Raw genomic sequence first — 22,906 nt, forward strand, 5'->3', positions numbered from 1 at the left:
TGAAGGAGAAATGTGTTGCATCTGTCACTGAGGAGGCTGCAAGCGAGAGCTAGAAGGGGCACAGCAGAGCTCCGATGCACGATTCCCAGAGGATGAGGGAGCAGATTCTGCCCAAACCTGAGATGCTGCTTCAAAAAAGAACTGCTAAAAGGAAACCGCGTTTTGTGCCCAGGAAGTTTCTCTGCTGCAGAGAGACATTTGCTAGTGAAAAAAACCCCCAAGGTGCTTTCTTTAAACACATCTATACTTTCCTGGCTTCTTGTGGCATACGAGTGAGTGGATTTAGACAGGGGCAGCTTAAGATAAAAGGTGAAGAGGTCCAGTCCAGTGGCCCAAATTTGAGAAGTGCTGAAACAAAGGATGCAGGAACAGCAAGAGACACTTTGCATTCGGAGTGCCTGCCCTTTCCTTCCAGCTCCTGAAGGCATCGAGGGATAGAGAAAACACAAGCTGGAGCTCTGAATTTCCACATCACCTAGGAGACAGCACTTGAGACAGGAAATCCTCACAACAGCCCAGAAAAAAAGAGGGGGGAGAAAGAAAAGGAAAAATAAAAATAAAAGGGATCCTTCAAAACAATCTGCCTTCCCTTACCTATTTGCTCCCCACACAGAAGAGCCAAAGGGCTAGGTAAGACAGTCCTGGCAGAAAATATCCAAGGAACCATATAGTATCAAGAAGATAAAAGTTTGTTCCTGTAATGTGATTGTTTCTAGTCTGGAGCAAAAGGTTCTGCAGAGAAAACCGCTCCAAGACAGCATCTTAACAGCGAAAAACACCCTCTCTGTAAGAGTACAACTTGCTGGAAGATTTCATCGTCTCTTCTGTACCAGGACCTTGCGTACCTTTCATTGGATATCAGTTATCCCAAACAATTTAAGATTCCCCTCCCCCCCCAATATTTTAACTTTGCGGCAAACCAAAAGTTAACCAAATTTTTAGACTTGCGGATTTTAGGACTGGAAGTTGTCTATAACGGGGGTTAGATTGGAAACGAACATCAAAGATTCCAGATATCTTCCTGATCAAGAGCAGCTGTTCTTTAAGGATTTTTTTTTTTTTTTAAAAAAAAAAAAAAAAGCCTTGTTGCCTGTTACACAAAAAGTTTGGGTTGTTTGCAAACAGTTTCTTCCAATGCTTGGAAGAAAGCGAGTCAGAAAACAATGGAACATGGCCCTGCTTTCCCAATTAAGGGGAGGCCACTCATCAGCTGTAGAACCATGCAATATTCAATACATAGAACGGTTCGGGTTGGAAGGGACCTTAAAGACCATCTAGTCCAACCCCCCTGCCCTGGGCAGGGACACCTCCCACCAGCCCAGGCTGCTCCAAGCCCCGTCCAGCCTGGCCTTGAACCCCTCCAGGGATGGGGCAGCCACAGCTTCTCTGGGCAACCTGGGCCAGGAGCTCACAGCCCTCACAGCAAACAATTTCTTCCTAATATCCAATCTAAATCTCCCCTCCTTCAGTTTGAAACCGTTCCCCCTCGTCCTGTCATTACACTCCCTGCTCCAGAGTCCCTCCCCATCCTCCTGTAGGCCCCCTTTAGGGACTGGAAGGGGCTGGAAGGTCTCCCCGGAGCCTTCTCTTCTCCAGGCTGAACCCCCCCAGCTCTCTCAGCCTGTCCTCACAGCAGAGGGGCTCCAGCCCTCCCAGCATCTCCGGGGCCCTCCACTGGACCCACTCCAACATGTCCCTGTCCTTCTTGTGCTGAGGACTCCAGAGCTGGACACAGTGCTCCAGGTGGGGTCTCCCCAGAGCGGAGCAGAGGGGCAGAATCCCCTCCCTGGACCTGCTGGCTGCGCTTCTGTTGATGCGGTCCAGGATGCGGTGAGCTGATCGAGTTCAGCTTGGACCTGTTTTTAATCAGCAATGATATTAAGCTGTGCTGATGTGATCTGGCTTCTCCCTCTGCACCCCAGACATTCCTTAAGCGTGCATCACGCACGGAGACGGTTGTTTCTGTCGCATGTTTTAGCCTGGGTACCCCAGGGCTGGGACAAAATAAAAGGACTGAGCATCCCTAGCATCTTGGGTTCATACCGAGACCATCTGCTTCTCTTTCATCTCTTTCTTTTTTTGTAAGTTGTCTTCCCACTACCTTTAGTCTCTGAACATTGTATTAAGACATTATATTATAAATATTCCACAGGAATAAGCTTACAGCATGCGCAGCCTGGCTTCAGGCCACAGCCTAGTGTCCTCATGCTCTCTCTCACTGACTTGAGAGAAAGAAATGTGACACTTGACTAGAGAATAGTTGAAGACAGGATTAGAGGAGAATCCTCAGTCATCACGTCTGTTCATCTCCACCCTTGCTCCAAGCAGCTACAGCACCAGGCCCTTCAAAATTTTTTTAAGAGACGGTTTTATGAAGAAAGGTTTGTTTTTTCTTTTTTCCTCCTGCTATCCCTAGTGAAAGGTTAAGCCAGCAGTTACAAATCCAGCATTTAGGAAAGCCTAGTTTCGATTCACTGCTCCACCCCACATCTTGCACACAGCCCTGAGCCCCAGCACCTCCACAGGGTACCTCCTACTTCACCAAGGTGTTGCAAGTGTCAGATATATTTAAGAGCATGAAGCATTCGGATACTATGGAAACCAGGGCAAGAGAAAACCCAAAAATAGATGGAAGACGCAAGCTGTTGAAAAGTCTGGAAAAGTCTTGCTGAGGAAGGCTGCGCTTGCTGCATCTGATCCCAGAGTGGGATCCATTTAGAGCTCGAGCATAAAATATCCTCTTTCCACTCTTTCCATAGCTTGTCATTTTTCTCTGCCGCGGGGAAAGGAATATTCTTTTTCCTCCTTAGCACTTTAATTTCCCCTCTATTTAATAGGCCTCCTAATTACCAGTTCCTTTGAATGACTCACATTCTAGCTTGCCCTTCCCATGACCTGGAGCAGAGCGCTGTCTGACTGCTTCTGTGTAGCAGGATTATTGGGAACATATCATGAGAATAAACACTTTGGAGCACTCTCCTTCTGAAAGGGAAATCCACCAGCAGCCTACAAAGAAGGGTGCCTGAAACAAAGAGTTGAGATGCCAGCCCGTGAAACACTACGCCGCTCTTTTTTATAATGCAAACACATTTATTGTGCATATTCACCCTCTACACACAAACCAGTTGCGAAAGTATAATAATCCCTTTCTTCACTCAAAAAAAAAAACAACCCTACGCAAAAATACCACCAAACAACCCTCAACAACACAGAAAGTACTTGAAATAGCCAGAATAACATATGGAGGAAACACAGATGCCAACATGAGGTATACAAACCATCTTGCTCAACGGTCACCCAGTGGCAGACGGTGACAGATGCAGAGCAGTTAAAGCATCCCACCAGGCAGACTTGAAGCCACCTGGAAAGCCAGGTCGGGGTCACGTCCCTCACCAGCACAGACCTCGAGTCTGCTTGAGACCCAAGGTGCTGGCGTGTCTCTTCACAGCACTGCCTCTAGTTCCAGGTGCTCCTGACAAGCTACTTCTTGAAAATAGAAGAGTCGCTGGTCTTTTCAGCATGACCGCCACCTCAGTGAGGAAGCCCCAGCAAGGTGAGGGGAAGGCTCCAGATGAGAAACCTTGGCTTTCGACTTGTCAGTGCACTTAAGTGAAAGGAAACAGATTGAAGGTGTCCAAGATTCTTCATCTTATAATTTCTTGACTGCGGCATCGATCTCAGGAACGATCTCCTTCAGCTGGTCCCACTGTTCTGCAGACAGAGCAATCCCTAGAAACAGCGGGAGGAGAGGTTTCAAAGGAGGCAAGGGGTAAACGCCAAGTAGCACACCAGATCGGCTCCTTCAGACTAGCTACAGGAGGGAACGTTGGAATCTGAGGCAGAGGCACGGACCAGGAAGAGAAGCAGCCTTCTAAGCATGGCAGTGGTGCCAGCACTTCAGCATCCGCATCAAGGAGTACGCAATGCTATCACAGAAGCGCAATACCAGAATATAAAAATATAATTGCCTTTCAAGAGTCCCACAGCCCCTTATAGCCCGTTCCCTGGTACAAATTCCCACCCACATGAGCTGAGAAGAAATTCTAGGAGAACCTGACTCCACACAGCAATTAGGACACCATCCTTTCGACTGCCCAAAGGAAATAATGCCAACTCTAGCTCTATTTAAAAAAAAAAAACCAAACAGACCAACAACACGCTGCTAACAAGAACTCACTAGTGTGGCTTAAACACTAGAGAAGAACTGGCTGCTTTTTAGATCCAGCAGAGATAAACTCTTGATGTCCTATCCCTCTCCTTTACAAAAAAACCACGGTAGTGGAATTGCTGCGTGGGTTCCAGCCAGCTGTTGTCAGCTTGTTCCTTTTGGCTTCGTTAAGAATCACATTAAAGAACTGGGCCCAAGCTTTATTAAATTCTCTAGATAAAGATCGGGGGCCAAGAACTCTTGAGAAAAACAGCAGAGGCAGTATTTAAATAAAAATTAAAAAAAAAAAAACACAAAACAAACCACATTTCTTCATGATCTCTGTTTTAACTGACAGATCTTCTGTCTTACATTGTGGGTGTGCTTTTTCCAGCCTGGAAGGAGTTCACAATGCTCCTTTCCCTCTCTGCCCCCCACGGCACAGAAAGACTCGAGGGCTTTGCTTCCCCATTTTCACACAGGGCACACAGTTCCCTCTAAGTGAGTAATTTAGACTCATAACTTCTCTGAAGGAAATTAATTTCTGGAAGGAAAACCATGCGTACTGGTTAGGAAGCAGACTGAGCTGGAACAAATTCATCTGCCTTGACACAGAGATCTATAGCAAGGACCAAAACGTTCCTCAAGAAACCCCGCATTAACTGAATCTTTTGCTGGGCACAACACACAGGACAAGTGAAACAAGTCCAGGGCCTGTGAACTGTGGGGCAAGCCACTGTCAAAGTCCCAAAGCAAAAGGCTTGAGTGTCGACTCATCTATTGAAGAGCTCTGGAGGAAAAAAAACCCAACATGTCTTCCCTTCTCCGGCTGCCTTTGCTTGCGTCACCCGCTCAGGTAGTGCTGCTGTGATGGGCCAACCCGAGTCGTGCCACTGTATCTCATCATCAGACACCTTGCCAAAAGACTAAGGAGCACCTAACGCAGCAGCACTGGAGTGCCTTGGTAGGCATCCAGAAGGGTCTTAACCTTCCTGTCCCCACCAAGGTAAGAAGGGATGGATTTACTTCTGGGAGGCTCTCCCTGCTAAGCACAGCTCCATCGTTACAGATTAGGGGCAAACATGAAAAATGCCACCTTTTTGCCTGAGGCATCACCAGTACCGAAACCCAAGTTTGTCAGCTAGCAGTAGGACAGAAGAAAGCCAAGCCAGAGTCAGTGTTTTCAGCCTCCTCTCCTCCACCTTGCAGCTCCGCCCCGGCCAACAGCCAGAGAAAGGGCTGGTGATCAGAGGTGGAACCATAGTCCTGCGCAGCAGCCTCCTGCACTGCCCCTCAGAGCGGTCCTGCCAAGCTCCACGTCTCACTGGAGGCTCACGCTCACTCATTCTTTGTGCTTTTTCTTCGGTTGCTGCCACCCAGGCTGAGAAAGTGCTAAACCCTCCCGTGTGGTTTGCTCAGCTCCCCAGTCCCTCAGCGCGGCGTGCACGGGTCTCCCTTCCACACAATCACAGAACATCAGGGTTGGCAGGGACCTCTGGAGATCATCTCCTCCAACCCCCGGCCACAGCAGGGTCACCCACAGCAGGGGGCACAGGAACGCGTCCAGGCGGGGTTGGAATGTCTCCAGAGACGGAGACTCCCCCACCGCTCTGGGCAGCCTGTGCCAGGGCTCTGCCACCCTCACAGCAAAGAAGTTCCTCCTCGTCTTGAGATGGAGCTTCCCATGGGCAAGTTTGTGCCCGTTACCCCTTGTCCTGTCCCCGGGCACCACTGAGAAGAGCCTGGCCCCATCCTCCTGACACCCCCCCTTTCTGTATTTCTAAGCATTGATAAGACCCCCTCTCAGCTCTCTTTTTTCCACACTAAAAAAGTTCCAAATCCCTCAGCATTTATTTGGCCAAGCTGGAGACCCAGCAGCCAAGGTAGTGAGGCCGATGCAGCCCCCGGCTGCCACTTAGCGCACGCGGTTGTACCTTTCCTCCCCGGTTTCATGCTGCCCTCCTTGTCAGTGTAGAATTCCCTGATGTCCACCAGGACCTTCCCCTTGAAGCAGGACACTCTGACATAACGCATCTTCCCGATCTGCGGGGACACGGAGCCTGCGTTAGACCCAGCCCCGCAACCAGCGGCTCTGGGGGGCCCATCGGGTCACTCTGGGCGCCCAAGAGCAGGGAAGGAGCAGCAGCAGGAGCTACAGAAACGCTCTGCTGTGGGCAGAGGGGAGACCTGTGCTAAAGAGGAGGAGGAGGAAGATGCACTCCCAGAGCGGACCCCTGCCCTCCATACCTGGAACATGCCCTCCTCCTCACTGCCTTGTCCTGGAGGTTTTTCTGTCACCTTTGAAGGTTTGGCCTCTGTTTTCAGCCTTTTCTCTGACTTAGAAGACATTTCTTTCTTTCTTTTCTAGAAAGAGAGATCATCAGTTTGCACAGCCCGGTCCGAGGAGCCACAGCCCTTCTCCCAGGCCGTTCCCGACCCTCCGCCGTGTCACCGGTGTCGGGCCCACCGAGGCCACTGCCCCTGCAGCCGGGGGAGCGGGACAGGCCCGTCACCTGCCCTCGGGACCGAGACCCTGCCGGGAGGCTCCGCTGGCGGCTCTCCCTTCTCCCCGGGGTGGCGGTACCTTCCCCTCCTCCTCCTCCGGGCTGCTCCCCGAGCTGCTCGTCCCCGCCAGCTCCTTGGCCTTGGGCATCCTATGGGAAGAGCCGGTCAGCCCAGGAGTGGACGGGGAGCGCCCGAAGCGCCGGGCCCGAGGGGAGGAAAGGGAAAGGGAAACGATGAGGCCGAGGCCGAGGCCGAGGCCGGGGCCGAGGCCGAGGCCGAGGCCGAGGCCGGGGCCGGGGCCGGGGCCGCCCTCGCCGCCGCCGCCGCTCGTACCTGACCGCACGCGCCACCTGCAGCGGCGCCGGCCCGCGGCGCTCTCGAAGGGCCGAGCCCCGCCCCCCGCCGCCGCCGCCGTCCAATCCCGCGGCCCCTCGCGCTGCCCTTCGGCCAATCGCCGCGCGCACGCGCCGAGCCCCGCCCCGCCCCGCCCCGCCCCGGGCGGGAACCGGAGCTGGCAACCGGCTGGATCCCCCCGCCCGGCCCGGGACTGCGGGGACGCGGCCGGGGGGGACACGACCGGGGAGAGCCGGGCGGGACGCGGCCGGGAAGGGCCGGAGGGAGACACCAGGGACGCGGCCGGGGAGGGCCGAGGGGGACACCGGGGACACGGCCGGGAAGGGCCGAGGGGGACACGGCCAGGAAGCTCATTCCCGGGACTCGGCAGATTCGCCCGGTGGCTCCAGGGCCCCGTCAGCCAGCGGCAGAGCCGAGCACCCCGGCGGGATCACCCCCGGCCAGCGGGGCGGTACGAGGGACCCGTCCCCGTCTGTTGCCTTCAGGTTGGTTCCCACGACCGCTGGGGGGTGTCAGGCTCGGACCGACTCACGCTCAGAGACCAGACCTCTTACAGGCTTATAATTTGAATAAATAGTTTGTAAGTGTCCAAAAAGTCATTTGTTAATGACAATCTACCACCAGCACGCTCTGCACCGGCTTCTCCGGCAGCCGCTTCTTCACAGGATTGAAGCTGCCTTGCACAGAAACTTCTAATTGTTTCAAATCAGCACAAACCCTCCAAATAAACGGGAATCGTTCACCTCAAGGTGCTGGAATCCTGCTCAGGGTCTGTAAATGTTTTCTGTCGTACTTTTTTATTTTTGACTATATAGAAGGGATTATAGAAGCTCTTAAACACTTGCGTTTTCTCCCCTTTTGCCAGGGGTCTGTTCTTTCAAATAACGCAAAGAGAGTCCTGTTTTTTGAGCTTCCAGCAACAAAGAATTCTCCAACAAATCTGTTCATCAAACCTACTCACTCGGTTTATTTTTCCAAGGGAAAAGGGACAAACAAGGAAATGAAAAATGTTAAAATACTTAAATATTATTACATTTATAGTCAGAAAAAAAAATATGTAAATCAACTGCATTGAATTGTCTATTAGCTTTTAAATATTCACCTCAACATACATTTGTTCTTTAGGACACACAAGAGATAAATAATTGAGTTAACATTACTAGATCATAGAAATAAAGGTAAATCAACTCTTCTTTTCCTGAGCTGCAAACATTCCAGATTATAACCTTGAAGCTGCTACCCCGTTAACGACGAATGGAAACGAAGCGGATCAGGGTGAGGAGGCAGGAGCCCACATTTGCGTACCCAGAGGCCCAATTATTGAGACAGACAACGGCACCCCCATCGTTTCAGATCGGGAAATCAAGACCGAATGGCTCTTAAACGTAAAAACCCAGCTTGGCCATCGGGTGCAGGAGAAGCTCGGTATTTTGGCTTGTGCTACGAAGAACATGAGAGCACGTGATTTAAAGCAAACAAGCAAACAACACACACACACACACACACCCCCCCCAAACCAAGGCCCACAGTTAATTTTGGGTATCTGTGGTTTTAAATGTCTACATAGATTGCGGTGACTCCCCCAGCCACAGATAGCTCGTTCCATTTTGGCTCGAGGGTCTTTCCTCTTAGCACCGAGTACGAGGGCGGAGTTTTTATTTCACAGCAGTACTTATTTCATAACGATAAACCAACCTCTCGCCTTCGGGGGATCAACTCCGATAGTCCAAACTACTCGCACACAATCCCCAGTAGTGCATGCGTGGGTGGGAGCGGACAAAAGAAATTAATAAATTCAGTGCTTAAATCCTGATGGAAAAAAACAGATTTTTGGGAGCTGCAGACTTTGACAGCGCCAGGATGACAGGTAAAGTCAGATGGATCGCAGAGAAAATTGTTTTATAGCTAAAAGCATCAACTGCTAGCCACTTGTGTGTATGTGGACATAACGCTTCCCAAGCTTCTTCCTTCCAGGCCAGGCGAACTCCTGAGAAAAAGGATCGGTAAAAATCATGGCAACAAGAATCGGCTACACAGAGCTCTTCTGCAATGTCGCGGAGAACTTTTATTTTAGCAGAACAGCTGCTGGATTTCTGCCTTCGCGTGTCAAGTTGGCGACAGAAGCGATGAGACATGCTGCAGTACGGATCAGCCCCATTTTCCTTGGTTTTTTTTTTTTCAAAACCGAGCAGAATAGCAGCGTCTGCTTACAAGCTTCTCCGTCAGCTCCCCGAAGGACACAGCGATGCGGGAAGTAAGTTCACTCCCAGGATGGGGACTCTGTTCCAGCGATGAGAAAGCTGGAATTTGACTATCTCAGATTGGAGTGTATAACGCTGCAGTGCACCTGCACTTTGATCAAAAGCATAAACCCTTATCTGTAGTAAAAACTCCTTTCTATGGCAGCCAGCTAGAGACGCACAAAAATCCAATCAGATTATAGGACTAATTACGCTTGTGTGGGAGACAGCAATGTTCTATCCCAACTGCCCTTTAGGTTTATGAACTCTCCTCCTTTACCTCTATCCACGTTTCTTTCGCAAAGCTGCCACTGCCTTCTGGCACCGCATGAGGAGCGTTAGCGGTTTATCGTCGAGACCACAAGGAGCCAAAAAGTGTTTGCTTTAATGCTACAACCACACCAGGTTGCCTTGGGGGAAGTTTTCGACTCTTGAACTTTGGGCTTCTCATCTGGAAGACCGAAGGTTGACAGGCTGCGCTGGAAGGAAGGATGACCTGGGCCTGTTCTGCTCTCTCTCGCCCACTACTTGCAAGTGTTATACGCATCAAGTCAAGCTGCAGCAGGATTGCTAATAATTTTGGGTTGGGTTTTTTTTTTTTTTTCCCCAATTTTTCTCAGCGACATAACAGAGTTTCATTAAGCCTGGCTGAGTCACCTGCTGGATTGGAGGGAACACCCCCTCTCCAAGTGTAACACCCTAGAAGCGTACGATGCAGACGGAAGCCTTGGGAACTACTTGCGGATATTCAGAACCTACGGAGAAGTTCTTCAGATAACCACTGTAGCGCCCGTGCTGGACCCACAGTCCAGAGCACGCCCCTTCCCACAGCACGGCATATGTCGTCTCCGAGGGCAGAGCATAAAAGGCAGCGGAAAACAATCCAGGCTCGTCTTCCAGCCACTCCAGCAATTTCTGAAGCCATTACAAATTCATTTGGCAGAGGAGCGTCACGAACACTTCCTGCATGCGCAGAGACGTATTTTAAATAAGCACTCAAAAGATCAGAAAAAGGCAAGTTTCCCTGTAGGGCTGATATTTCAGGAGCGCTTGGTACCATGCCACCTGCCGATACTACAGTAAGCCACTGACATCAGCACGCTCTCCCAGAAAAGAAAAGGCCCTTTAAAGAACGAGTTGCAACCCATTTAAAGCAGCAGAAAGCACATATCACAGGGTAAGGGTATGCCAAGGAGAGCTTGTTTCACTACAGGGAAACAAGGAAAGATGGATGGAAATCAGTGCTTTGGTCCCCATCCAAAGGACGAGGACAGTGACTGGCCACAACAGCCCCTTTTCTAACAAGTGCGCGCGCAGCAGCTGTGGCGCAGACAAGGATGCACAGCTCCAGTTTTCCTCGCACACAAAAAAAAAACCAAAAAAAAAGGAGTACACCTTCATCCAAACCCACAAGAGCTTTTCCGGCCTCTGTAAAAGATGCTGTTTTAAATACAAGCAGTCATTTAAAAAAAAAATAAGGTAGTCACCGTGGCCTGTGAAGAGACCTCATGTGCATAGAACAAATTACAGAAAGGACTCAAAACGTCGTTGAGTGACAGGACAGCAGTAATCAGGCAGGACGTCTTCTAGAACTCCAACTAGCTTAGGACTCGTAGTCGGTACCTTAATGTATTTTTCAGAACTTGAGGGTAAACAAGGCGTAACACTGCCCAGAAAGGCTTTTGCCAGAAATTGGTGACAAGTATCCTGCTTACCTGGCACGGTGCATTCAGGAAAGACTTAAGATGATGACAATGACAATCACCTGGCCCTCCCGATCTTGGCACAGCACTGGCAACTGGTTTGGGCAACTACATAGCTCCCTCCGTCCAGAAAAATCAGCAAACTAAATATAAGGCTCGCTCAAGGATAAAAGGAACGGAGAGTGCATGCTCCAAGACACGCTCTCTTAGGTACAGTTCTAGAAACAGCCATGTTTAAAATGACATTCATAAAACTTAAATTTGTTTTGTTTTGCTTTTTAATGGCTAAATGACCTGCCTCCCTTCATACATACTGGTGGCAGCACATGAAAGGACAGCAACAAGCACTTTGGGAACTCGCTCATACGTGCAGCCAGGAACAGTGTTTCCAGAAATAACGGAGCTGAAAAATGTGAAATGAGACCCTGAGATGCAGGTGAACATGGGAAAACACCCCCGAAATCCAGAACCCATCTGGAAGTGAAAATTGAGGAATGAAGATTGAAGGGATTACAGATCAGAGCTCAGCAGGAGCCGGGCTGCTCTTGTTATGAATATAACCAGCTCGTTTCAATACGTGGAACAGCAGGGAACACCGTCCTGCAGCAGCTGGGACTGTAGAACACCCCTTAAAAACCAAGCAAGAGTTTAGCACGCAGTGGTGGCAACTGTTCAAGGACCATCAGTTTTAAAAGAAATCAAGTACACAGCAAAATACATACTCCAACAGAGACAGGAGAGAACCTGTAAGAACCCTAACGCAAGGAACCCGTTTTAACGATCTCTCCTCATCTGTCAGTAACAGTCAAGATCGTTGACAGCGCACCTCCTAAAAGGAAATGAGTTATTGCAGTCTAAACAAAATGCAAGATGACGCTTGCTGCAGACGCTGCGTGCTCAGCACGCTTTCCTAGAGCCAGGCAGTGGACTTAACAAAGAGGTGCCATAACAATACACGCTAATAGTGTTCTCTTCAATTTGCATATGCACTTTTTTTTTTTTTTTTCCTTTTAAACAACTGCTCTGAGTCCTCGTTTGCTGGGCAGAGGTAACACGTCACTCTATTCTGTAGGTTCAGCTTCCGAGTTGGCTGTATGGCACACGTGTCCGCGAAGGTGCTGGACTTGGTTCTTACACTCAGAGAAGCTGCTCAGAAACAGCCGTTCAATGTTTAAGCAACCTGCAGGAACTACTGAAGTCGCTGAGCCTCTTCCCTTGCCAAAAAGCAAAGGAAAACGGACATGGTGCAAGTCAGGGGAAGGAGGGGAAGAAAAGCACTTCAAAGGTGCACAAGAGTTAAAATTTCATTTTCTTTCTGCCTTCCTCCCCTCTATAGAGTAGCAGAGAGGAGACAGAGGAAGAGAAACAGCAGGATTCAATGGAAGGCAGGAGGTTCCCGATGGGCTCACCGATGGCTCAGTGCTGCTGGATGGGTGATGGGTGACTCGTTACTTCACTGCTGCTTGTTTTTAAGGGATAATCTCTGTATCATCTTGTAAAGGAGACCAAAGTGCTGGAAACAGAAGGAAAATAAGTAACCGTGAGGCCTTATAAATTCTAATGAAATGACGGTGTTCTACCCAGAGAGAAAGCTTCCTAGAAGGCTTAAAACAACACTGATGCGCAAATGCAATACCCCGTTTGGATCATCCACTAGCACTCTCATCCTGAGACAGAGCGGGACTTGGCGAATTAGGAGGAATTATTACAATGAAGCCAGTTACTTGAAGTCTTACAGAAAGCGAAGACTTACAGAAAGTGTTTGTGCAGACCTGTATCACCCCCACAATGAAGCTGCAAACACTTGTTAACCATTTTAAGCTTTTTGATGCGATTCTGTTGCTACTGAAGGAGGAGAAAGCTTCAGATTTCAACACATGCATGATACCGGCCACTACAGAAACACTGCTGCCAGCAGTCCCAGGAAGCTAAAAGTGAACCAGGCAAAAACAGAGGTTCCCAGTAGTTCACAATCCTTTAGCTGGATCTTCTCTTTCACCAGTGACTTAGAAAATTCACTTAATTCCTCTTTTGATTCTGCTTTGATTAACTGCATATTGATTTGGTAACAGCTACTTCAGATATTTGACAGATAAAACAAAATCCAGACTTCAAATAATTTGTAATAGCAAAGGCAATGAAGACAGCTGACAGAAATCAGTGTGTACGTTTTCCCTCTTGTTTATGTTGTTACGTCAGATTTTTAAATGCTTATTGTTTCCCCAAACAAATAAACGCAAAGACATGAAGAGATCGAAATTCAGATTGACCTAAAACGCTTCCCTTTTGTTCATGTTCTTCAGAGAAGCCAGCCAGGATCAGAAGCCTAGTGGCTCACGGTGGCTTTGGTAACGCTTCAACAAAACCACCAAACTTAAGCTGGCTGGCCAAGGCATGGAGTATCACATTTCCAGAGTATGGGCACAGGATGTATTTACGGTTTCATTGGAAAAAACAAACAAACAAACCCAAACCAAAACCCTGAGGATGCATTTCTAAGCTGCATCCCAAGCTCAGATCCTGGAAGGATCTCCTAACACTCCTAACTTACTACAAGCTGCAAACCTTTAACTTTACAGCAGATTTTAGATACCTTGAGAAGGTTCAGTCTGAAGCTGTTATACAGCCAAAATAGCTTAACAAAGGAGTTGTGCGCGTCCTTGACCAAGAGAAGGAGCTCTACAAAACGGTTTTGCACTAGAATGGCAAGAGATTGCCTTCAGCACAGCCAGCAGATACTCAAAAACATACATACGAAAAACATCCAGCCGTTTTGGATTGCTACTTTGAGGGTGGGGCGGCATTATTGTTCCATCTTTGGTGCTGGGACTGCATGAGCACCGTTTACTGTGGCTAACATGATGTTATGAGGAAAATAATACGTCTCCTGCTTCTCTTCTCTTACCTGCACTGCAACATAGGCAACACCAAGGTAGGCTGCAATACAGACAGCCAGAAGCAGGTCAAAGATCGCTGGCTTGACCCTGCAATAAAGAACGAACGCATGAAACTGCTACGGCAGGTACTGCCACAGAGTGAGACAGCAGCTCAACGTGCCCAAGGGAATTCCATACCTGTACGCATTCATCACCTGCTTCAGCTGGTCATAGAAAACAAACTCGGGGTCCCTGTGAAAAGAAGAAATTTTGCAGGTTGCACTAACAGCTCTTGACACTGCAGTAAGGGACAGCCCAGGCCTCTGTTCCCACAAGTTCATCCGACCAGAGACAGGCTGGATGACACACGACCACCTTTTAGTGGTTTTAGTTGTCAAGCCTTTCTTTTCCTACGATCAGATGCCTAAGGATACAATTCAGAACACATGCTGCTCAGCTGTCTCAGAAGAGGCACATGGGGGATGCCTCACTGGGTTCATTAAATTGCTTCAACTCAAGCGGGTTAGACAGGATGGAAGCTGCCTTTTTGCAATTAAAGCAAGCTTTCTGGGGACCTTAGTCTTTTCTTGCATTCAGAGAGAAGCAGCACTCCGAGTGGGAAGGGTAGAACCAAAAACAGTGGAAAAAACAAGCTCTTCAGACAGAGGGAGCTGCTGGGACTTGTTACTTCGCCATGAGGAATGATAAAGAGCTTTCTCTGGGAGAACAGAGCAATCACTTCCAGCTACATGCCAAGACGCCAGAAAAGCTGCAGCTCAGAGTCAAAATTAATTGGAGGAGGAAGCCAGCTTGCACGCCCTGGCTGTTTTTTTCATCTCTTTTCTTACCGTTTGTCTGCCTTTACGTGATGCTGTTTGACATCCTTCAGGTAGCGACCCATATAATATTCCAAGGTGTTGAGGAAGGTGCTGTCTTTATCAATCAGCTGCGCAGCCCTGGGCTGACTGCTCAGCCAGTCCATCACTGATTCTAGTTGCTCCTGCTGGATCTGCTGCAGAAAAATACCACCAAAGAAAGGGAGTCAACCACACACACGCTGAGACCAGAGCTCTCTCCCAGACTCTTGATTCCTTCTTCCCAGAGGTTACAAAAACGCACTGTGCTCACCATCTGATCCGTGAAGATCTGCAGATCTGCAGGCGCTCCCTGCAAGGGTAAAAAAAAAAAACCGAAACCTCAGGCTATTGGTGAGAGCAAGCTCGGTTGGGCAAGACAAATCTGGCTAGCACTGCACGATGGGCAGCTCTTACCTTGTCCGTGAGGTTGTAGATGACCCTTGTCAAAGCCTCAGCAATGATCCTAGTATTCCTGATTAGTGCCTTAGTGTCTATTCGTGCCCTAAAGCAAAAGAGGGGATTATGGACTTGTCAACGGGATCAGCTTCCTCTAGAAACCACCCTTTTCCACAGCATCAAGCCTGAGCCAAGCATGAGCCTGAACCCAGAGCCCAGCTCCCAGTGGTTTTTCACCCATCCCCTGACCATCAGAACAGCACAAGCAGTCACGAGGCCACTCCGTGTTTATGGGCTGGATTTCAACTGCAGCCTTCCCTAAGGCCTCTAACCTCCTATCCATGATGCTGTTGCGCAGGCTGTCCCGGTGGCTCTCCAGGTGGGAGATGGTGAACGCTGGCAAGCGTCGGATTGCAAAACGCTCATGCTCCCATGCCAGCATGTCCTCAGCCAAGTTTATCTTCTTGTGCACCATGGAAAACTTCACCTCTGGGAACTGGCTGGCAACAACCTGAGGGAAAGGACAAGCCATCCAGGGTGTCACGCTGCCCACTGCATAGTCCCATCTTGCACTGCCCAGTCCACCTAGACCAAATGTTTTTTTGTGTTCCAGAAGGCAAATACACTTCCATCTGTAAGGAGCAGTTACTGCCATTAAAGAGGCGTTTTAACATAGCGTAGCTTTTACAAGCAACAAGCCGTAAGGAAGTGCAGTGGAAAATGCAGCAGATCTAGTCTGCGTCATTTGGGACTGTGGCATGAGGATTTATCTGCACTTCAAATCAAGGGACCGTAACCAATGCATGACATATTTCAATGGCACACCCTTTCTTCATGTCTTCCTTCCTTCCCCTCTCTATTGAAGAGCTGCGGCTCCCCATAGTAAGTCCCAAGTTCCCATCTACCTAAAATGCTTTTCATTACCATCTCCAGTTCTCTCAGAAACGCGTGCTGCAAGGTCCCCTCCTTGGGAGGCTTTGAGACGTGGAGGTGAAGGCTATTGCCTCGGCCCAGAGTATCAAGGCAGAGAACAAACGCTACGTTGTCCTGCAGCAGGCTGGAATCTGGAACAGAAAAATCCAAACATTTATTGTTAAGTTTTGCGCTGGGATTTCCATCCCAAAAAAGCAAGGCCCACACAAGGAGATTCTCACAGGAGGGATGACATATAGACGTTGAACACAATCATATTAACAGAGGCCTTGCCACAGAACGGGCTGGAATGCCAGCCTCTCACTCACCAGTGTGGTCCAAGTTGTCTTCCAGCCACCGCTTGGTTCCTTGATAATTAAACTTGCCACCTCCAGATGCAAAGAACAGCAAGTTATACCTGCCCATGAAAGACGAGAGAAAAGTGTTACCGACCCCCTTTACTCAGCCTTAGAGGTGTGGTGAAATCACACCAGCTAACACCCGATACTCAAGGCAAACCGTCCATTAACAAACGCTTCCTACATGTCACACACTAAGGTAATGGCAGGATGGGGTGAAAGGGGAGAGTTCCCAGTGCCTGAGGATGGAATCTACTTCCCAAATCATTCCCCCTGCTTTCCGCCAAGCTTGAGCTAAACTACAGCAAAGAAACCAAAGGAAGGGGCTTGGCCATGAACAGCAGCTGTACTCGGAGGGAAACAAAACAGAGCAAAGGAAGTAAACGACTGTAACACTCTACAGGTCTGGAGCAAAAACCCTTATCTCATCACAGCTACACACATTCAACCAAGAATAGGGCAGTTTCTTACCCAGCATGGGTACGTCTGTAGGTGTAGAGCCGGGAAAACAGCCTGGCTAGTTCCAGTAGCACTGAGATACCGCTGCCATTGGAGTCAGCGCCATGTGACAGCCACTGCAGGATGAAGCGGGACAGAGACAAGGTTATGACCCTACACTTATTCTCACGTATCCGAACAGCCTTCAAGATAGCACAGCACCATGCTCCGCTTATAACTACCCGTCTTTAGGGTAAAGAAAAAACACAGGGGCAGAGGCCACATGGGAAAAAAAGACAGGAACACACAGACAGGAACAGAGAGCTGCAGGAAGAAAGAATACTCACTGGAGCCACTCCGAAAGAATCATAGTGGGCAACTATCACAACAGTGGGCAGGTCTTCTCCACCCAGCCCCGTTAGCCTTCCCTGCAGAAGAAAGAGATTGGTGTCACTCAGTATCGCCTCTTGTGCGCCTGTACAAAGACAGCCTGACTCCCGCACACCTACTGAGTCTGCAGTGGCCTCAGCTCTGAGGACTTCAGACCTGGCTGAGCCTCCCCTGACTTCCCCTATCAGTCCAAGTGTCTGATGAAGTCCCAATAAAAAAAGGCATCCCATCAATGTTGCCATATACAACTCACCTCCACGCTGGGTATGAGCCAGTCATTGATAGCTTTGCTTTGAGCTCCACTGGTCACCATCTGGAAGCCGTTAGCAGTTGCCGTGTGCAGCAGAACTAGAACAACAACAACAAAATGTACACCGGGGGAAGTTTCATCCCTTTATTTCCCTTGCTAACTGAGCTCTGGAGAGACCAAGCCCTCTCACTTGTTGCTTGTGTTTACGCATTGACATGAAATCCTAGTGACCACACATTTTCATTCTGTCCTGAAATCCCAATATTTTGAGCTGGCTAAACAAAAAACTTTTCTTCAGCAGTCCTTAAAAGTTAATCACGAGCAACGAGGTCAGTAAGACAGTAAAGTTATTTCCAGGGGAATACAGGGAAGCACTGAACTGACTTGTGGTCAGACAAAACGCTTCAGCTTCTGCCAACACATCGCAGTCACTTAGCATCTTCAATGTTGTTTTTAACCTGAGTTTTGCTGTCTATCTTATCTCCAACAGCGTGAAGCTGAGAAGTCAACTCCATGCAACTGTATGTCCAAACAGAGTCAAGTAATACTCTCTCTTATACTGCGTTTGTCCTCCATTAAATCTCAAAGCACTTTAACAAAGACAGAACAAACATGAAGGCAACAGAACAGTGGTTCATGGTGCGCACGACACAGCAGTCTGCTCCTAGAGGTGGGATCCGGCCTGTCTTCCTTTAAACCCTTCCCCCACTCATTAGGACTCACCTTCTGCAGCCGAGGCAGAACCCTGCGATGCAGAAGCAGCCCGTGTTTGTTCATAGATAGACAGCAGCTCTTCATCTTCCACTGCAAAGTAGACTGGCACAATGGTTTCCATAGCAAGCATTTCCGGCTCTATCTCCATGAATTGCTGAGGATTTAAGTGAGACACAAACTTAGCACCTGCTAAACAGGCTGGGGACAGAAAAAAGTTAACAACCAAAGCAGAGAGAGAAAGGTAAGTTTGAAATTTAGAATACAATTTGCTGTGCATTACAACAGCTTTCAGCCCTGCAGCAACCCAAGCCCCTCTCCCTCTCAAATACACCTCCCATCGGAAGAGAAAGGGAACTTTTTTTTTTACCCTTACAACATCCTGGGGGACAGAAGAGATAGATCGTGGCAAGATGATCACCACAGCACCAGCTGACTGGCGGAGAGCCTTTTGGTACTGCTCATAGGAGAAATCCACCAGCCGCATCATGACGCAGCGGCGGCTCAGGACGTCTGCTTCTACAGTGCGGGCTTCTGTGTTAAGCACCGCACTCCTGGTGCCTGTGAGGAGAGAACAGCAAGAGGTTTTGTAAGTGATTTCATTTCATCTCATCCCATTTGCTTGATCCTTCCTCCTTCTCAGAACAGTCTGATAAACTTCAGAGCAGCCAGGACTTGTAAAAAGCTAAGGTCGCCTCTTCCCCCTCATCCAAGAAGGAACAGAAATCTGTGTTTTTTCCTTGCATGGAAGGAAAACATCTGTGCAGCCATGTCCTGCCAGGCTCCCTTTACTCCAGGACTACATGGCCTCAACCATCTTCCAGTCTTCCTCCTCACCACAACCACACAGGCTACCTGTTTGCTCGTCCGCACCTAATACCTGCAGACTGCAATGCATCTGGAGAAAGCCTGGCCTCTTGCTCTCTATCCTCCAGCTGTAGGATTGTGTCCGCAAGGAGAGGATGCAAGCTGTGCAGAACCGCTTTGTGAAAGTACACAAGGCCGCCCCATGTGCAAAAGGCTGTTCTAGCTCACCCGCTGGGATGTTTCTATGGCTGAGAAAATTACAAATGAGCAGGTTGCTTTTAACCGCTCGCTCTCTCCTACTCTCAGTTTCAGCATATCAGATCTCCCACATGAAAACGCAATCCTTTGGGAGAACAGCAGTTTGGAGGCTTGCCAGCAGCCCCAGCGTTCTCCAAGAGAGGACCACAAGGACATCTTGTATAAATAGAGACATTCAAATCCACTTTTCCAATTTGTAATGCTCCAAATCCAATTTTTTCTGCTATAACTCTAGCACCTACATTGAAGGCTTCATTAGACCGGGTCCCTATGCAGCCAGGGAAGGAGGAAGGTGTTCCAGAAGACATCTCAGCCTATGCCGAACAGGAGTGTTGCTAAAGGTTAGATTTAAACCTGGCTTAACTTAACTCTAACATTAGTTTGGTCTCACCAAAGGTCAAATCACCTAAACAAGAAAAATCTGTACTTCAACTGCATAGTATCAGTGAGGGCCATACACCCAGAAACAGAGTTAAGGCACGTAGTTACCTTAAGGTAACTAAGGTAACTTACCTTAAGGTAAGTTACGCACGTAGAGCTCTTACACTCTGTAGCAAAAAAATATTAACAGCAGCACTTGGCTGGAGAAAACACTCAGGCAACCAAACTCAAAGCCAGCTGAAACACATGCCTGCTGCCCTCATTAAGCCCAACAACAGAGATTTACCACCGCTTGAGAAAAGAGATGGCTTAATACCCCCAGGAGAGCGCCTACTTCAGATCTCGTGAGGTTCCTCACCAACAAGAGGTCTCAAGATGTGGATACATTTTGAGAAACAGCGATGGAAGAACCCAGAAATAATTTCAGATCTTCAGAAGACACCAGTAGCGCCCGTAGCATTTACAAAGCGTGCAGGCACAGCTGGCATTTTATAACTTCTACTGATGTTTGATCTTATGAAGATCTGAAAGATCTAGAGACTGAGTCTCATGGAGAATACAAAATAAAGGCGGGGCTGTAATGCCAAACTGTTAACATAAGTTTGAAACTTGGGCCACAAAGAAAACAGCAGGAAGAGTCACTCTCAGACTGAACACATGCCCTGATTTGGAATAAAATATCTACGGAAGACTCAGAAACAAGACTTGATTCCGGGTTAGTGAACAGAGGGGAGTGGAGGCTGAGGTTTACAACACTTCAGTGATTCACAGAACAGGTTGCGCTTCTGACTCAAAGAAAGGTGTTGCACAATCGGCAGCCTGGAAGCAACAGAACAGAGGAACTGGAGGTCAATCGTAACATAAAGGAAGAACTGCAAAAGGAAGGACTCTCAAATGAGGAGACACTGGAGCAACAGACACTGCTAATTGAGACTGAAGAAGAGACCGAAGAGCGAAGAAGAATCAACCTGTCAACAGAGGAGTCACCACCAAGTTCCCCAGTACAAAAGAGGGCTGCAGCTCGACTACGTGAAACACACGGAGTTCAGTCCGCAGGCGGGAGTCTGCAAGGACACAGCAGGGCCCTTGGCCATCTCTAGGTTACCATGTGGGAGCTCTCGGCATCCTCCTGCTAGTGCTGAGGCTGGGCGCTAAAACTCAACCAGACGGGGCCCTCCTGCGGCCTCCCCTGGGTCTGGGCCCGGAGCCGGGCCGCGCTGCAACGCCCCAGGGCCCTCCGAGCTCTCCCGCAGCCCCCCCTGGGCTGGGCCACACTCCCCGCGCCGCCTGCGGCTCCGCGGCCTACCCTGGGCGCCTGCCCGGGGTCGGGGCTCTGCCCAGGGGCCCACCGGCCTTGAGGGGGTCCGCTGCCGGGGTTCGCCCTCCCGCAGAACCGAGGCCCGGCGCAGGCCGGCGCAGTCTCTCACCGTAGGGCTGCCCGCCCAGCTCGTACTGCTGCATGCGGTAGACCGTGAACTCGTGGGCGGCCTCGGCGGCGGGCGGCGGGCCCAGGAGCAGGAGCACGGCGGGCACGAAGAGCAGAAAGCTGAGCGGCAGGCATGAGGCCTTCAGCACCGACTCCAGCACCTCGCCCGCCTCCTCCAGCATCGCCGCGGCCCCGACCCCGCCGCTGCGGCCTGCTCCCCCGCCACGCACGGCACGCACGACGGCGCCTCCCGCGGGCTGCCGGGAGCGGTAGTTCGCGCGCCGCCGCGGGGCCCGCTGGGAGCTGTAGTCGCGGGCCGCCCGTGCAGCGGCGTTGGCGGGGCGGCAGGGGGCGCTCCGCCGCGCCGCGGCCGCACCTTCCCCTCGCCCCGGGAGCGGCGGGTCGGGGCCGCGGCGGTGCTGGAGGTGGCGGGCGAGGTGCTGGATCCTGGTCCCGGGGGACGGGACGGTCCCGGGACCAGGATCGATTCGGAGAACGCCCGCGCCTTCCCGGGACACGGAGGGGCAGCCGGCGAGGCTCCGCGGCGAGCTGGGCCCGGCCGAGGGGCTCACGGAGCGGGCCCCAGCTCCCCGCCTCAGCCCGTCCCGGCTGCCGCCCTCGCCTGCGGGCCCCGCAGGAAGATAAAATCATAGCAAATCAAAGAGGGTCTTTCTTATCAGCTAGATTTATTGCAAAACACATGGGCCGGGAGCTCGGCACCTCCTGCCGAGGGGCTGCCGCGGGAGGGTTTGAAGTCGTCGGGAGCTTCTCCTCCCCAGCGCTTGGGTGGCTTTGGCCTCCTTTGCCCGGGGAGAGGAGGCGTTTGGGCGCTGCTCTGATTTTTCACTGGGTTGGGGAAGGGAAGAGCAGGGCTCGGCCCTGGGGAGCCAGGGGACAGTCAGTGCTGTGTGTCCGGGGTCCTTGGGGATCTTCTCTGCCCGGCTCACAGGGAGGTGGAGACCCTCAGGACATTTCCCTGGCCGAGCATGGATGACCCCCTTCCCCGAATGCGGTAGCGCTCAGAGCGAACACGCTGGGGTCAGACGCCTCCGTTCCTTTCCCCAGCTGTGCTGAACTTCGGAAGGGCTCGGGGCCGGCTCCACCCCGCTGCCGGTGATGACTCTCTTACAGACTCAAGTGATTCTTGCAAATCTGTTCTGTTGCAAACACTGTTTTCAGAAAAGTTTCGGGAAGGATGCAGCCTTTTCGGCCCAGAAAGGAAGAGGAAACAGGTCCTGCTGCTTCTGTTCTGGTGTGAGCCAAACCCCACCAGAGACAATAGAATGCAAAGCCATCTAGAAGCTGCTGCTCAACCTTCCAGTGCCCTCCACAGTGGGCATCTTAGGACTTGGCACGTTTGCCGGAGCATGGCACACCTCTCTGGGAGGCCCCAGTGCTGCGAACCCTCTGCTGTACAGGTGTGTGTTGCCTGAGAGGTTCGGCCCCATGGGAGTGGGTAGCTCTGCCATGCTTGATGGGACCAGACTCCTCAGTCATAGAATAGAATCACAGAATGTGTTGCGTTGGAAGGGACATTTAAAGGCCATCTGGTCCAACCCCCCTGCAGTGAGCAGGGACAGCTTGAACTAGATCAGGTTGCTCAGAGCCTCATCCAGCCTGGCCTTGAATGTCTCCAGGGATGGGGCCTCCACCACACAATCACAGAATGTCGGGGTTGGAAGGGACCTCTGGAGATCATCTCCTCCAACCCCCGGCCACAGCAGGGTCACCCACAGCAGGTGGCACAGGAACGCGTCCAGGCGGGGTTGGAATGTCTCCAGAGACGGAGACTCCCCCACCTCTCTGGGCAGCCTGTGCCAGGGCTCTGCCACCCTCACAGCAAAGAAGTTCCTCCTCGTCTTGAGATGGAACTTCCCATGGGCAAGTTTGTGCCCG

At 50.5% G+C, this 22,906-nt stretch overlaps 2 protein-coding genes across 3 annotated transcripts; both read right to left on the minus strand.

Moving 5' to 3' along the window:
* Positions 1 to 3,075: 3,075 nt before the first annotated feature.
* LOC141734235 (activated RNA polymerase II transcriptional coactivator p15-like) lies at positions 3,076 to 7,088 on the minus strand. The gene is made up of 5 exons (XM_074565716.1): positions 6,986 to 7,088; positions 6,732 to 6,801; positions 6,395 to 6,511; positions 6,082 to 6,190; positions 3,076 to 3,729 (listed from the first exon to the last, which is right to left on the minus strand). Exons 2-5 carry the CDS (start codon positions 6,798 to 6,800, stop codon positions 3,650 to 3,652), a joined length of 375 nt encoding a protein of 124 aa, XP_074421817.1. The 5' UTR covers position 6,801; positions 6,986 to 7,088; the 3' UTR covers positions 3,076 to 3,649.
* Positions 7,089 to 9,852: 2,764 nt separating this feature from the next.
* Positions 9,853 to 21,252, minus strand: NCLN (nicalin). 2 transcript variants are annotated; one of them, XM_074565467.1, is made up of 15 exons: positions 21,012 to 21,252; positions 18,509 to 18,699; positions 18,151 to 18,295; positions 17,431 to 17,525; positions 17,135 to 17,215; positions 16,821 to 16,924; positions 16,320 to 16,408; positions 16,003 to 16,142; positions 15,411 to 15,589; positions 15,097 to 15,184; positions 14,954 to 14,992; positions 14,674 to 14,834; positions 14,024 to 14,077; positions 13,855 to 13,933; positions 9,853 to 12,462 (listed from the first exon to the last, which is right to left on the minus strand). In XM_074565467.1, the coding sequence occupies exons 1-15, from the start codon at positions 21,190 to 21,192 to the stop codon at positions 12,403 to 12,405; spliced, it is 1,686 nt and encodes a 561-aa protein (XP_074421568.1). In that variant the 5' UTR covers positions 21,193 to 21,252; the 3' UTR covers positions 9,853 to 12,402. The 2 variants fall into 2 exon arrangements, with proteins under 2 accessions (XP_074421568.1, XP_074421567.1); XM_074565466.1 differs by having other exon boundaries at positions 14,674 to 14,837.
* Between the last annotated feature and the right edge of the window lie 1,654 nt (positions 21,253 to 22,906).

Source organism: Larus michahellis, chromosome 23, assembly GCF_964199755.1.
Source record: "Larus michahellis chromosome 23, bLarMic1.1, whole genome shotgun sequence".
Lineage (NCBI taxonomy): Eukaryota > Metazoa > Chordata > Aves > Charadriiformes > Laridae > Larus > Larus michahellis.